Genomic DNA, 12724 nt, shown 5'->3' with positions numbered 1-12724 from the left:
CCAAGCCTTTCATCAGATATATATTTTGCAAATACAGAGGTGGGAAAAAGTAGATTTACAGTGGTGACTATGTGAAACTTAGAGTTTATTCTTGTATTATTTATTAATTATTGTATTATTTTCCGTATGAACAACTACAAACCTATTTTTGCCCCCCCCCCGTATTTTCTCACAGTCTGTGGATTGTCTTTTTACTGTTTTAACAGGCCTTTCTAAAAGGAGAAGTTTTAAATTTTGATGAATTCCTATTTATTGATTTTTTTAATTTATTGATTTTTTTATGGATCATGTTTTTGATGTCATATGTAAAAAATCTTTGCCCAACCCAATGTCACAACGATTTTCTCCTATGTTTTCACCTAGAAGATTTATGGTTTTAGGTTTTACTTTTTAGGTCTGTGATACATCTTGATTTATTATTTATATAGGAAGCAAGATAAGAATTGAAGTTCAGTTATTTTGTTTGAGGTTTTTTTCATGCAGATATCTAATCGTTTCATCACCATTTGTTGAAAAGACTGTTCTTTTTATTGAATTGCCTTTACATCTTTGAAAGTAATCATTTTTTATATATTATTGAGTCTCTTTCTGAACTCTCTAAGCTGTTCTACTCCTGTATCTGTCTGTCTTCCTGGAAATACCACACTGTCTACATATATGTAGCTTTTTAGGAAACATTGAAAACAAGTATGAGAGACTACTAGTGTTGTTCTTTTAAAAAATTGTTTTGGCTGTTCTAGGTCCTCTTCATTTTCATATAAATTTTAAAGTCAGCTTGGAATTTTGATTGGGATTGCACCAAACCTATATATCAACTTGGGACTATGGACATCTTAACAATATTGGGTCTTCTGACCCATGAACAAGTTATGTCTCTCTCTTTTTTTTTTTTTTGGTTCTCCTTTAATTTCTGTAAGTTGTGTTTAGTAGCTTTCAGTGTATAGGTCTTGTATGTTTTTGTCAGATTTATTGCTAAATATTTTTTTAAAATGTAGTTGTACTATAAATGCTATTTAAATTTTTTAGTTTCCAATTGTCTTTTGTTATTATGTAGAAATGTAATTGTTTTTGTGCTTTGATCTTTTAGCATCCTGCTTTCTTGCTGAACTCATTAATTCTGTCCTCTTCTTTGTAGATTCCACTGAATTTTCAACATGATGTTCATGCAGTTTTGAAATAAAGGCAATTTTACTTCTTATTTTCCAATCTGGATTATTTACTTCTTTGTCTTGCTTTATGGCAATGACTAGACCTTCCAGTACAATACTAGATAGAAGTGGTAAGAGTAGACATTCTTTTATTGTTCATGATCTATTCAGTCTTTTCCTAGTTAGACTTTATTAATTGCAATGTTAGCTATCAGTTTGCTTTGGTCTATGACCTTTATCAGGTTGAGAAGGTTCCCATCTATTCTTAGTTTATTGAGTATTTCTATGAGGAATAGGTGTTAGGTTTTTGTCAACTACTTTTCTACACCTATTGAAATAATAATGTTGTTAAAATAGTAATTTATCTTGATTGATACTTGATTATTAGATCAACCTTGTATTCCTGGGATAAACCCCACTTGGTCATTATGTATTTTTATATCATTTAAACATACATATTCTTTATAAACATCATATATCCTTTTTCTATATTGTTGGATTTCATTTGCTAAAAGTTTTAGAATTCTTGTGTCTATGTTCATGAAAAATATTGGTCTGTAGTTTTCTTGTAATGTCTGGTTTTGATATCAGTGTAATGCTTGCCTCACAGAATGAGTTCAATAGAATTTACTCCTCTTCAATGTTTTGATAGAGTTTGTTTAGAATTGATACCGTCTTTTCCTTTAAATGTTTAGAAGAATTCACCAATAAAGACTAGATTTTAAACTGCAAATTTACATTTTTTAAAAAATGGATGTAAGGCTATTCATATTGTCTATTTTTTTTATATTGTCTATTCTTGAACGAGTTCTTGATAGTTTGTGCCTTTCAAGGGATTTGTCTTATTTTCATTAAAACTGCTAAAGTATTGTCCAGAATAGTCTCTTTTTATCCTTTTAATATTTTTAGAATCTATGGTGATGCCTACTCTCTTATTGTTAATATTGATAACTCTTATTATTAATATTGGCACATTCAACAGACTTTTTTTTCTTGATACACCTGGCTAAAGGTGTGTCGATTTTAATGAGCTTTCTCCAACACTCAGCTTTTGGTTTCACTGATTTCTCTATGGTTTTTCTGACCTGTTGAATAAAAAAAAATTATTACATAATTGTTTAGTTATCCCATTTGTATATCTTGGAACATCTGTATTTTTATCCAGTGATCTTTAAAAATTTTTTTTAATTTATATTTCAATTACAGATGACATACAATATGTTTCAGGTGTACAATATAATGACATACATTAGTTTCAGGTGTACAATATAATGATTAGACATAGTAATCATCCCAATAAGTCCAGTACCCACCTGACACCATACTGAGTTATTACAATATTATTGACTATATTCCCTATGATAATACTTTATACACCAGTGACTATTTTCATATGTCCACTGATCTTTTGAAGGAATATAGGTCATTTTTCTGGTTTTACTATTAAATCTTTTTATATTTATAATGTAATGTTTCATATATATAAAAGACTATATATAACTTATTTATAGCTTAAGAGGTATAATCAAATAAACACCTATTAACTTACTGGGTTACTTCTATACCTATTAGATTTCATCTATTCTGACTTTTCTCTCACTTTATCTCTTACAAGGTAACTTCTCTTAAAGTTGTAGAGGGAGTTGTTGGTATCTTTCTATGTTTAACTGTACTTAAGAAAAACTTTTCTGATTTAATGTCAATTAGGTTTGCCTTTCCTTCTAAGCTCACCTTCACTGAGTGCTTGCTATGTGCAAGGCAATTCTCATCAGTATCCTAATAAGCAGGTATTACCATTCTGTCTTCTATGGGTGAAGTTTGCTTTCAGGCAAATTCAACAGAAAACCCGACACTAACATAAACACACATGGGCTTATTTTTTCTCTCTCAACAAGAAAGTCTGCAATTTATACTGCAAGGCTAGCATGGCAGCAAAAGTGTCATATGTGATGTGGTGTCTTACATTAGATTCCCTAGAAGCAGACCCTGAGTTAGGGATTTATCAGTATATAATTTAGCAAGGAAATGTTCCCAACAAAGGCTGCTAAGGGAGTGGGGACAGGGCAAGAATGGACAGGTCCAAGACAAGAATGTGATCTTATGCTGAAGTCGAGCAGAGGGTAGCTTCAGCATGGACCCTGGATGGGAATTTTTGAGTGAAATTTAGGAGAGAGTTTATTCACTTGAGACAAGGGAGCTGGGTTTTCAAAAACCTTGTGAGGCTGAGGGAAGAATGCAGACTCACTGAAACTTTCACTTTTCTATGTAAGAGGGCAAAGCAGCATCAGTATATAAAAGCAATCCTTGTAAGAAGAGCTGCAAGTAATGGATATCGAAAACACATAGAAGATGGTGTGGGGGGGGGGCAGGGGTGGTGGTGTGGGTGTGGGATACACATAGAAATATTATCAAAGAATCCACTATAAAAGCATTGAACTGTATTTGAGCAGAATACCAATATTGTTCACTACACCAGAGTTCTTCCATCTTTTCCTCCTGCCATTTTTTAATGTGTAAGCTTTTGTCCCCATGCTCATTGCCTCACGGTCAGAAGAAGTTGGCTGTTCTACATTCAACCCCATATCTTTGGTCTAGGTAGGAAGAAGGGGAAAGAGTGAAAGACTAAAAAAAATCATGTCAGTTGAATATGTCTCCTTTTAATAAGCCAGGAGGTGAGGGACAAATACCATATGATCTCACCTTTAACTGAAACATAATCAATAGAAGAAAAAAGCAAACAAAATATAACCAGAGACATTGAAGTTAAGAACAATCTAACTATAGCGGGGCGGGGGTGGGCAGTGGGAAGAGGGGATTACAGGAACTACTATAAAGGACACATGGACAAAACCAAGGGGGAGGGTGGAGGTGGGGAAGGGAGGTGGGTTCAGCTGGGGTGGGGTGGAGGGATGGGGAGAAAAGGCATACAACTGTAATTGAATAACAATAAAATTTAAAAAAAAAGAAAAAAAGGAATATGTCTCCTTTTAAAAAGTTTTTCTTAAACTGTTATCTTGCCTACATTTTATTGTCCAGAGCAATGTCAAATGGTTACTGCATGGGAGCCTGGGAAGGAGTGTATTTTTAGTTGGGCATATTGCTTCCCAGGACAAAATGAGGATCTGTTGGTAAGGAAGTGGGACTAGTGGCAATGGATATTAGGTAAGCTACTACCGCATTTGATACCTCCCCATTTTAGAGAGGATAAACAGTGCTTGAGAGAGTTTACATAATTTGCTCAAGTTGCACAGACTGTATGTTGTAAACCAAACCTGTGTAATATGCTGGGCAGTGCTTCATGCATTCTCTTTATGGGACTGTCATCTGAGCTAGGGACTGTAATTGGACTTGGACAAGTATCTCATCATGTTGGCACCTAAACAAGAAATAGCTCATTGGTTTTATCTCTTACAAATGGCTTTCACTTTCATCTCTTGAATTCCTCAGATTCCTAGGCCCCCTAACCCCAACAATGCCTATTTGGAACAACTGAATTTACTCCCTTTTGTCTGAGACCCGCAGAAGGAACCTGTTTAACATGACCTTCAAGTTAATATATGAATAGATCAGGGGCGGGTACTAGGTAGGGTATGGGGGTAGAGAATTCAGTTCTATTTCTTTCCCTTGTGGGAAACTCACACTGATCTCTCTCACTTTTGTTTAACTGTGTACTGCAGAGTTAGAGTTTTAATACATATTGTATGTGTTTTAAGTTCCATGTGGACAAGAAGCATAGCTAGGGTTTCCTTTGTGCTTTCCCAGGGCCTAGCAGAGTCTAGTAAACATGACATGTATTTAACTGCTAGATGATGAGATTTCTGGACTATATAGGTGATAGTATGGGGGAAGAATGAATTTTGGGAAAAATCTGTCCCAACTCCCACTAGAGTACTGCAGCTTAAGATTTCTCTATCTACTGTAGAATTTCTCAGTATGAGGTACAAAGGTTGACATTGTTTTTTGTTGTTGTTGGGTTTTTTTTTTTTTTTGGCTTGTTTTGTGCTACAGATGTGGAGGATATGAATCAATCTGTTAAGACTTTAATAAAGCTGTTGCATCCTAATTAAATTAGCAATTTTCTTTCTAAATCCATCAAATCTCAACTCTGTTTTCTTTTCCAGCTCCAAGGAACTTTACTCATTCAAATAAAATTTTCTTGACACTATTTCAAGATATTCAATAAATACATAAAAACCCAAATAGTAAAAATAAAATGAGGGAAAATAAGTTTGGACATAATTGTCATTTCTGGTAAAATAAAATGGACAGACTCCTTCCAGTAATGTGTTATGGACCAAAAAAACACATTCAAGTAAATGACAAAGGCCACCATACATTTGATATTTTAATCAAATCATACTGACCATATGGGTGATGGAAAGTATTTTAAAATGAGAGATAAAAATTAAACATTGAATATAAGGTAGCCAGGTTGAAAGGTATCTAAATATGGGGTCAGAAGTCTCAGGTTAAAGTTGTATTGCAGATACATGTTGGGTATTTAATTTTGGATTAAAGTCACTGAATACCTCCTATGTGTTGGTCACCATGATGGGCATGGGGAGTACAAAGGTGAAAAAGATACAATCCCCACTAGGGAAAATCTTACTTAGTTTTTTTTAAAACCAATTTTTTAAAATTATATTTTGTTTATTATGCTATTACAGTTGTCTCAATTTCCCCCTCTTGCCCCACTCCACCCAGCCTCTGCCCACTCCCTCAGGCAATCCCCACTCTGTTATCCATGTCCATAGGTCATGCATATGTATTCTTTGGATACTCTAATTCCTATGCTATACTTTACATCTCCATGACTACTCTGTGACTACCAATTTGTAGTGCTTAATCCCTTCACTTCTTTGATCCATTCCCCTACCCCCTTCCCATCTGACAACCATCAAAATGTTCTCTGTATCTATGATTGTGTTTCTGTTCTGCTTGTTTGTTTATTAGATTCAATTGTTAATAGATATGTATTTGTCACCATTTTATTATTCATATTTTTGATATTTTTTCTGCTTACAGAAGACCCTTTAACATTTCATATAATGCTGGTTTGGTGGCAATATTCTCCTTTAGTTTTTTCTTGTCTAGGAAGCTCTTTATCTGTCCTTCAGCTCTAAATGATAGCTTTGCTGGGTAGAGTACAATCTTCGTCATAGGTCCCTGCTTTTCATCACTTTGAATATTTCTTGCCAATCCCTTCTAGCCTGAAAAGTTCCCTTTGAGAAATCACCTGACAGTCTCATGGGAGCTTCCTTTTAAGTAACTAACTTCTTTTCTCTTTTTGCTTTTAAGATTCTCTTTGTCTTAAACCTTTGGCATTTTAATTATGACGTGTGTTGGGGTGGGCCTCTTTGGATTTATCTTCTTTGGAACTCTCTGCATTTCATGGACTTGTATGTCTATTTACTTCACCAAGTTAGGGAAGTTTTCTGTCATTTTTTTTTCAAATAGGTTTCCAATTTCTTGCCCTCTCTCTCCGCCTTCTAGCACCTCCATGATGCAACTGTTGGTATGCTTGAAGTTGTCCCAGACACTCCTTACACTGTCCTCATTATTTTTGGATTCTTTTTTCTGTTTTGATTGGGTGTTTTTTGCTTTCTTATATTACAAATAGCTAGTTTGATTCTCAGCTTCATCCACTATACTGTTGATTCCCTGTAAAATGTTTATTTTAATTAGTGTATCCTTCATTTCTGACTGGTTCTTTTTTATGGTTTCCATGCTCTTTTTTATGCTGTTGAAGTTCTCACTAAGTTCACTGAGCATCTTTATAACCAGTGTTTGGAGCTCTGCATCTAGTGGCTTGCTTGTCTCCATTTTGTTTAGTTCTTTTTCTGGAGTTTTGTTCTGTTCTTTCATTTGGCCCATGTTTCTGTGTCTCCTCATTATGGCAGCCTCCCTGTGTTTGTTTCTATATATTAAGTAGAGCTGCTAGATCTCCCAAGCTTGATAGAGTGGCCAAATGTAGTAAATATCCGACAGGGTCCACTGGCACAGCCTCCCCTATCACCCAAGCTAGATACTCAAGGTGCACCCACTGTGTGGGCTGGCACTCCTTCCTGTTGTAGTTGAGCCTTGATTGCTGTTGGCACATCCAAGGTCAGCTACCACCTGTGTTCTCTCCAGGGTCACACAGCATAAGCTACAAAATGATCTGCAGAAAGCTTCTACTTATGCTGGGCTTGGAGGTGCCCAGACAAGGCCAATCAGAGGACCAAGGATGGCTGCTGCTAGTGCCGGGCCTGGAGCAACTTAGCAAGAGGTACAGTGCTTGCTGAACCCAGATGCTGCTTGTTTGAGATAAGTTAGCAAAATATGAAGCATGGGCCAAGACTAGCCATTCACGTGGAAAAGCCCCTGGAAAGAGCTTGGGTGGGCCTGAAAATTGGGTAGGGAAGGACCTCAGGGAACCACCAGAGTAGGATGACACTGTGAAGCAGGTTGATGGAATCTCAGATATGGCACCTGCCTCCTGGCTCTGTGGGTCTGTGAAGGAGGGTTCAAAAATGGAACAGTTGCCTCTGTAAGCACTTCTGTCTGGGAGAAAGCTGCCACCCAGCTCTCACCCTGATGCTGTACAATTCCTCCTCAAATGTCTATGATGCCTTTCAAGCTGCTGCCCTGGTGCTGGAGCTCAGAGAGAGTGACTCTGAGTAAGTCCATGCACAGGCTTTTTAAGAGGAACTGCCAGGGAATCGAGCAGTTCCTGTCTTCCAGTCTTAATACCCCCTGGTTTTTACAGCCAGAAGTTATGGGGACTTGTCTTCCTTCCACTAAAACCCTGGGCTGAGGGGCCTGGCATAGGGCTGGGACCCTTCACTCCTTAGACATCCCTCCCTATTTTTATCAACCACATGTGGGTGTGGGACCAGCCCATTCTGCGCCTCCTGCCAGTCATGATGTAGTTTCTTCTTTAACTCTGTAGTTGTAGGACTTCTATTCATCTCCATTTCTGACAGTTCTGAATGATGATTGTTCTGTAGTTTAGTTGTAATTTTGTAGTGGTTGTGTGAGGAGATGATTGCCATGTTTACCTATGCCACCATCTTGACCAGAAATCTGGAAAATCTTCCTTAGTTTTGAATCACCAAAAGTATCAGATAAATGACCTACTCCAGATACCAACATTGGTGGATTGAAATATACTTACCTTCACTTAAGAATTTCAGAATATTGAGCCAGTTTATGATAAAATCATTACGGCCTTATATAGTTTTGAAAAATACAGTTTATTCAAGAATATAAGCCATATAATGTATATATTTGGTCACTTAATAATAATCATTTTAAGTATTTCATACAGATGCACATGATTAACATTTAGTATTTTTCAGAAGGAATGATATAAATTCTTTTATTTTTGTCTCTATAGTAAAATTATTGACAAAGTAATGAAACAAAGATACATTGTTCTACACTTGTTTGCGTCTATACAGTAATTCTCAGCTTTGTTTATCTTATGTTCACCAGCAATTATATCCAATGAAGCTCAACAAATTAGAAATCAAAAAGCCTACAATTTCAGAAAAAGTTGTATTTCATAAGTGTTCTGTTATTATGTTTATCATTTATTGTCAGTGTAAAGCTATGAAAAATTGTAGTAGAAATTGCTAAGGCCTTAAGATAAGTAAAAACTATTTCATTAGTAGTTGAAAATGTTATGATTATGGTTGAGTATAAATTATTTTACTTCCTTAGTAACAACAAAACACAAAGATGTCTAATAAAAATATTATTATCAATAGATCTCTGTAAAATTTTATGACACCAGGTAGACAAAGCAGAATAAAGGTGTTAGCATTCAGATGTCAGGTGATTTGGGAGTGAAGCTCAGGGATGCCAAAGCTATATCAAGAACACAGTTGATCAAAAGAAATGAAGGTAGAACAGAAATCAAATGAATATTTCATAATAAACAGGATCATTGAGGTGCTGGATAACAAAAAGACTTGTGCACATAGGAAGAAAGGATTAGAAAAATTGTGTCCAAGGTGACCAGTATATTAAAAATCACTGATCCCTAGAAGCCCAGGTTAGAAGGACATGGTATGCCACAAACATAAGGGATAGCCAGTTATTGAAATTGTAATATTAATCTTGTATCCCATTTAGATTTCTGGTCCCACCATGGCACTTGAATGCCCTAACCTATGCTGTGGCTCAGTGCTTTTTCTGAAAAAAAAAAAAAAAAGTTTTAAGTTTCTTAGATATTTCTAATGATTCCATTTCTATGTCTGAACTAAAATTTATTTCACTTCCTAATATAAGAATGCTGACTTCTGGCCAAGATGGAGGCATAGATAGACATACTGTGCCTCCTCCCACAACCAAAAGGACAACAACAAATTTAAATACAAAAAACAACCAGAACTGACAGAAAATTGAACTGGGGAAATGAAGCCTCAGAACCTCTGACTGAAAAACCTGTGGGGGTTGAGGCAGCACTGGGAGAGACTCCCAGCCTCACAGGAGAGTTCATTGGAGAGACCCATACAGTCCTAGAATGTACACAAACCCACCCACCCATGAATCAGCACCAGAAGGGCCCAATGTGATTGTGGGTAGTAGAGGAAGTGACTGAAAGCCGGCAGAGAGTGGAGCAAGCAGCATTGCTCCCTCTCAGATCCCTCCCCCACATACAGTGTCACAATGCAGCCACGTGGGTTACCTGGTGAAGAGCTTGGTGGGTTGCCCTGGCAAATACCTAAGGCTCCGCCCCTTACTACATAACAGGTATGCCAAGACAAAAAAAAAATGGCCCAAATGAAAGAACAGATAAAAGCTCCAGAAAAAAATACAACTAGGCAACAAAGAAATAGCCAACCTATCAGATGCACAGTTCAAAACACTGGTTATTAGGATGCTCCAGGAATTCACTGGGTACTTCAACAGCATAAAAAAGACCCAGGCACCAATGAAGGACACATTATGTGAAATAAAAAGAAATCTACAGGGAACCAACAGTGATGGGAAGGAAATCAGGACTCAAATCAATGGTTTGGAGCAGAAGGAAGAAAGAAACATTCAACCAGAACAGAATGAAGAAACAAGAATTCAAAAAAATGAGGAGAGGCTTAGGAACCTCCAGGACATCTTTAAACATTCCAACATTTGAATCATAGGGGTGCCAGAAGGAGAAGAGGAAGAGTAAGAAACTGAAAACTTATTTGAAAAAATAATGGAGAACTTCCCCAATCTGGTAAAGGAAATAGACTTTCAGGGAGTCCAGGATGCTCAGAGAGTTCCAAAGAAGTTGGACCCAAGGAGGAACACACTAAGGCACATCATAATTACATTACCCAAGATTAAAGAGAAGGAGAGAATCTTAAAAGGAGCAAGAGAAAAGGAGACAGTTACCTATAAAGGAGTGTCCATAGGACTGTCAGCTGATTTCTCAAAATAAACCTTGCAGACAAGAAGGGGCTGGAAAGAAGTATTCCAAGTCATGAAAGGCAAGGACCTACATCCAAGATTACTGTATCCAGCAAAGCTATCATTTAGAATGGAAGGGCAGATAAAGTGCTTCCCAGATAAGGTCAAGTTAAAGGAGTTCATCATCACCAAGCCATTATTATATGAAATGTTAAAGGGACTTACCTAAGAAAAAGAAGATCAAAGATATGATAATTAAAATGATAACAAACTCACAGCTATTAACAACCAAACCTAAAAAACAAACCAACAAACAAACGAAAAACTAAGCAAACAACTAGAACAGGAACAGAATCATAGAAATGGAGATCAAATGGAGGGTTATCAGTGGGGGAATAGGAGGGGGAGAGAGGGACAAAAGGTACAAGGAATAAGTAGCATAAATGGTAGGTAGAAAATAGACAGGGGGAGGGTAAAAATAGTATAGGAAATGTAGAAGCCAAAGAACTTATATGTATGTCCCACAGGCATGAACTAAAGGGGCAGAATGCAGGTGGGAGGGGGTGTGCAGGATGGAGGGGAATAAAGGGGGAAAAATGGGACAACTGTAATAGCATAATCAATAAAATATATTAAAAAAAGAATGCCTTGCTTAACTTGATCTATAAAAATCAGAATTTTAAAAATGAAACAATTAGAGGTGAAATTATTCACTTTACAAAGACTGCATTTACTTTTCTTAATTTTAAAATTATCTTTGCCTTTTTACCATATTTATATTATCTGCCTAGCCATGCAGGCATCTGAAGTTTTGGGCATCAACAAATTTGGTGTTTGTGAAATAGTCAATCTAGGTTTTTACTAGCAGCTCTAGTAATTGAGCCCATTGTTTGGAACTTGAGACAATTTTGCCTGTATGTAGCTCTTTAAAATGGATCTCTGTCTAAAATGAGACTTGGACTAGGGCCCTTGTGTCTCCCCAGAGGTCTCAGCTCTAAATATGAAGTTCTCTCTGGGCTGAAAGTAGAAAAAATTGGAGGTCTATATGTCTCCAGAATATTTGCAGGTCTTTTTACCAATACCCTATTTAATATACCAATACTTGTATTGAATTTGCAGTGATACACAGGAAAATAAAAAACAGAACTGAGGATTACAACAAATGTATTTTTTAACATAATAAGAAACACATTCCACAGCATGCTAAGCAGTATTTCTTTCAAATGTTATCTCTCTCTCTTTTTAATTTTTTTTTTTTTGACAACCTCTTCAATGGTAGCTATTTAGGCTACCCAACCCAGGATTCATAGCTTTCCATCACATTAACTTTAAGAGAGCTTAAATTTGATATTCTCTCTTCTTGAATGCTCAGTTTTGTCCTTTAATTGAATTAGAGCAAGGTGATTATCCTTTACACCTATAAACACTCCAGGATTGCTCTTACATTCAAATGAAACACATGAAGAGGACCCGGGCTCCGTGTGAAGGAAAAAGAAGGTCTGGTCTGGCAATGGATTTTCACATTTTTGTAGCTGAGGAAACAAGAGAGAGAGCAACCAATACATGAATAGGAAGTCCAGAGTCAGCTTCATATCCCTCTGTTAGAAACGAAAGGGGAATAATTATTTATAACTTGGTATTTTTAGCAAAGTGCTTACTGAGTAGGGGATGGGAGAGGGTAGAAGGGGAAAGAAGTTGAGGGTCAAAGTGGGAGGATTTGATTTGATTCACTAATAGTATACTTTGAGAGACATGCGGCTTAGAATGACTGGATCCACATGCAACAGTTTTGGATTTGTACCCTTCTTTTGCCACATATTTTCCCTGAGACCTAAGCACATTGCTTTACTTCTTAATCCTCAGCTTTTTTGTCTAACCAATTTTCTAGATCAGTCACACTAACTTACACACAGACGTGTGAGTGATATAAATGATTATTATTTTAAGTCACTAAGTGTTCAGGGATGGTTTGTTACACAGCAATACCTGACCAATACATTAACTCTATCATAGAGTTACTATGAGAATTAAATGAGATAGTGCTTGTAAAATATTTAGTACTTGGTATTTAATAGAGCTCAGTATGGGTCATCTCTTATTATTGAGTACTTATATATGCCAAATACTGTTTTGTTAAGAGAGATGCTGGTTATCATCCAGTGTTTATGTTAATACCTTGCATGGCTGAATGAGTTAGC

At 36.4% G+C, this 12724-nt stretch overlaps 1 protein-coding gene across 4 annotated transcripts in view; it reads right to left on the bottom strand.

Moving 5' to 3' along the window:
- Positions 1-9330: 9330 nt before the first annotated feature.
- The window catches only part of IL33 (interleukin 33), a 49236-nt gene continuing 45842 nt past the window's right edge, over positions 9331-12724 (bottom strand). For all 4 annotated transcript variants that reach the window (XM_045193760.2, XM_045193762.2, XM_053924427.1 and 1 more), the window contains one exon: positions 9331-12058. In XM_045193760.2, coding sequence (XP_045049695.1) covers positions 11855-12058 — 204 coding nt within the window. In that variant the 3' untranslated portion in view covers positions 9331-11854. The remainder of the gene's footprint in view (positions 12059-12724) is intronic.

Source organism: Desmodus rotundus, chromosome 1 (genome assembly GCF_022682495.2).
Source record: "Desmodus rotundus isolate HL8 chromosome 1, HLdesRot8A.1, whole genome shotgun sequence".
Taxonomy (NCBI): domain Eukaryota; kingdom Metazoa; phylum Chordata; class Mammalia; order Chiroptera; family Phyllostomidae; genus Desmodus; species Desmodus rotundus.
Note: the sequence above shows the minus strand (reverse complement) of the source record. Positions and strands in the feature narration are given on the sequence as shown.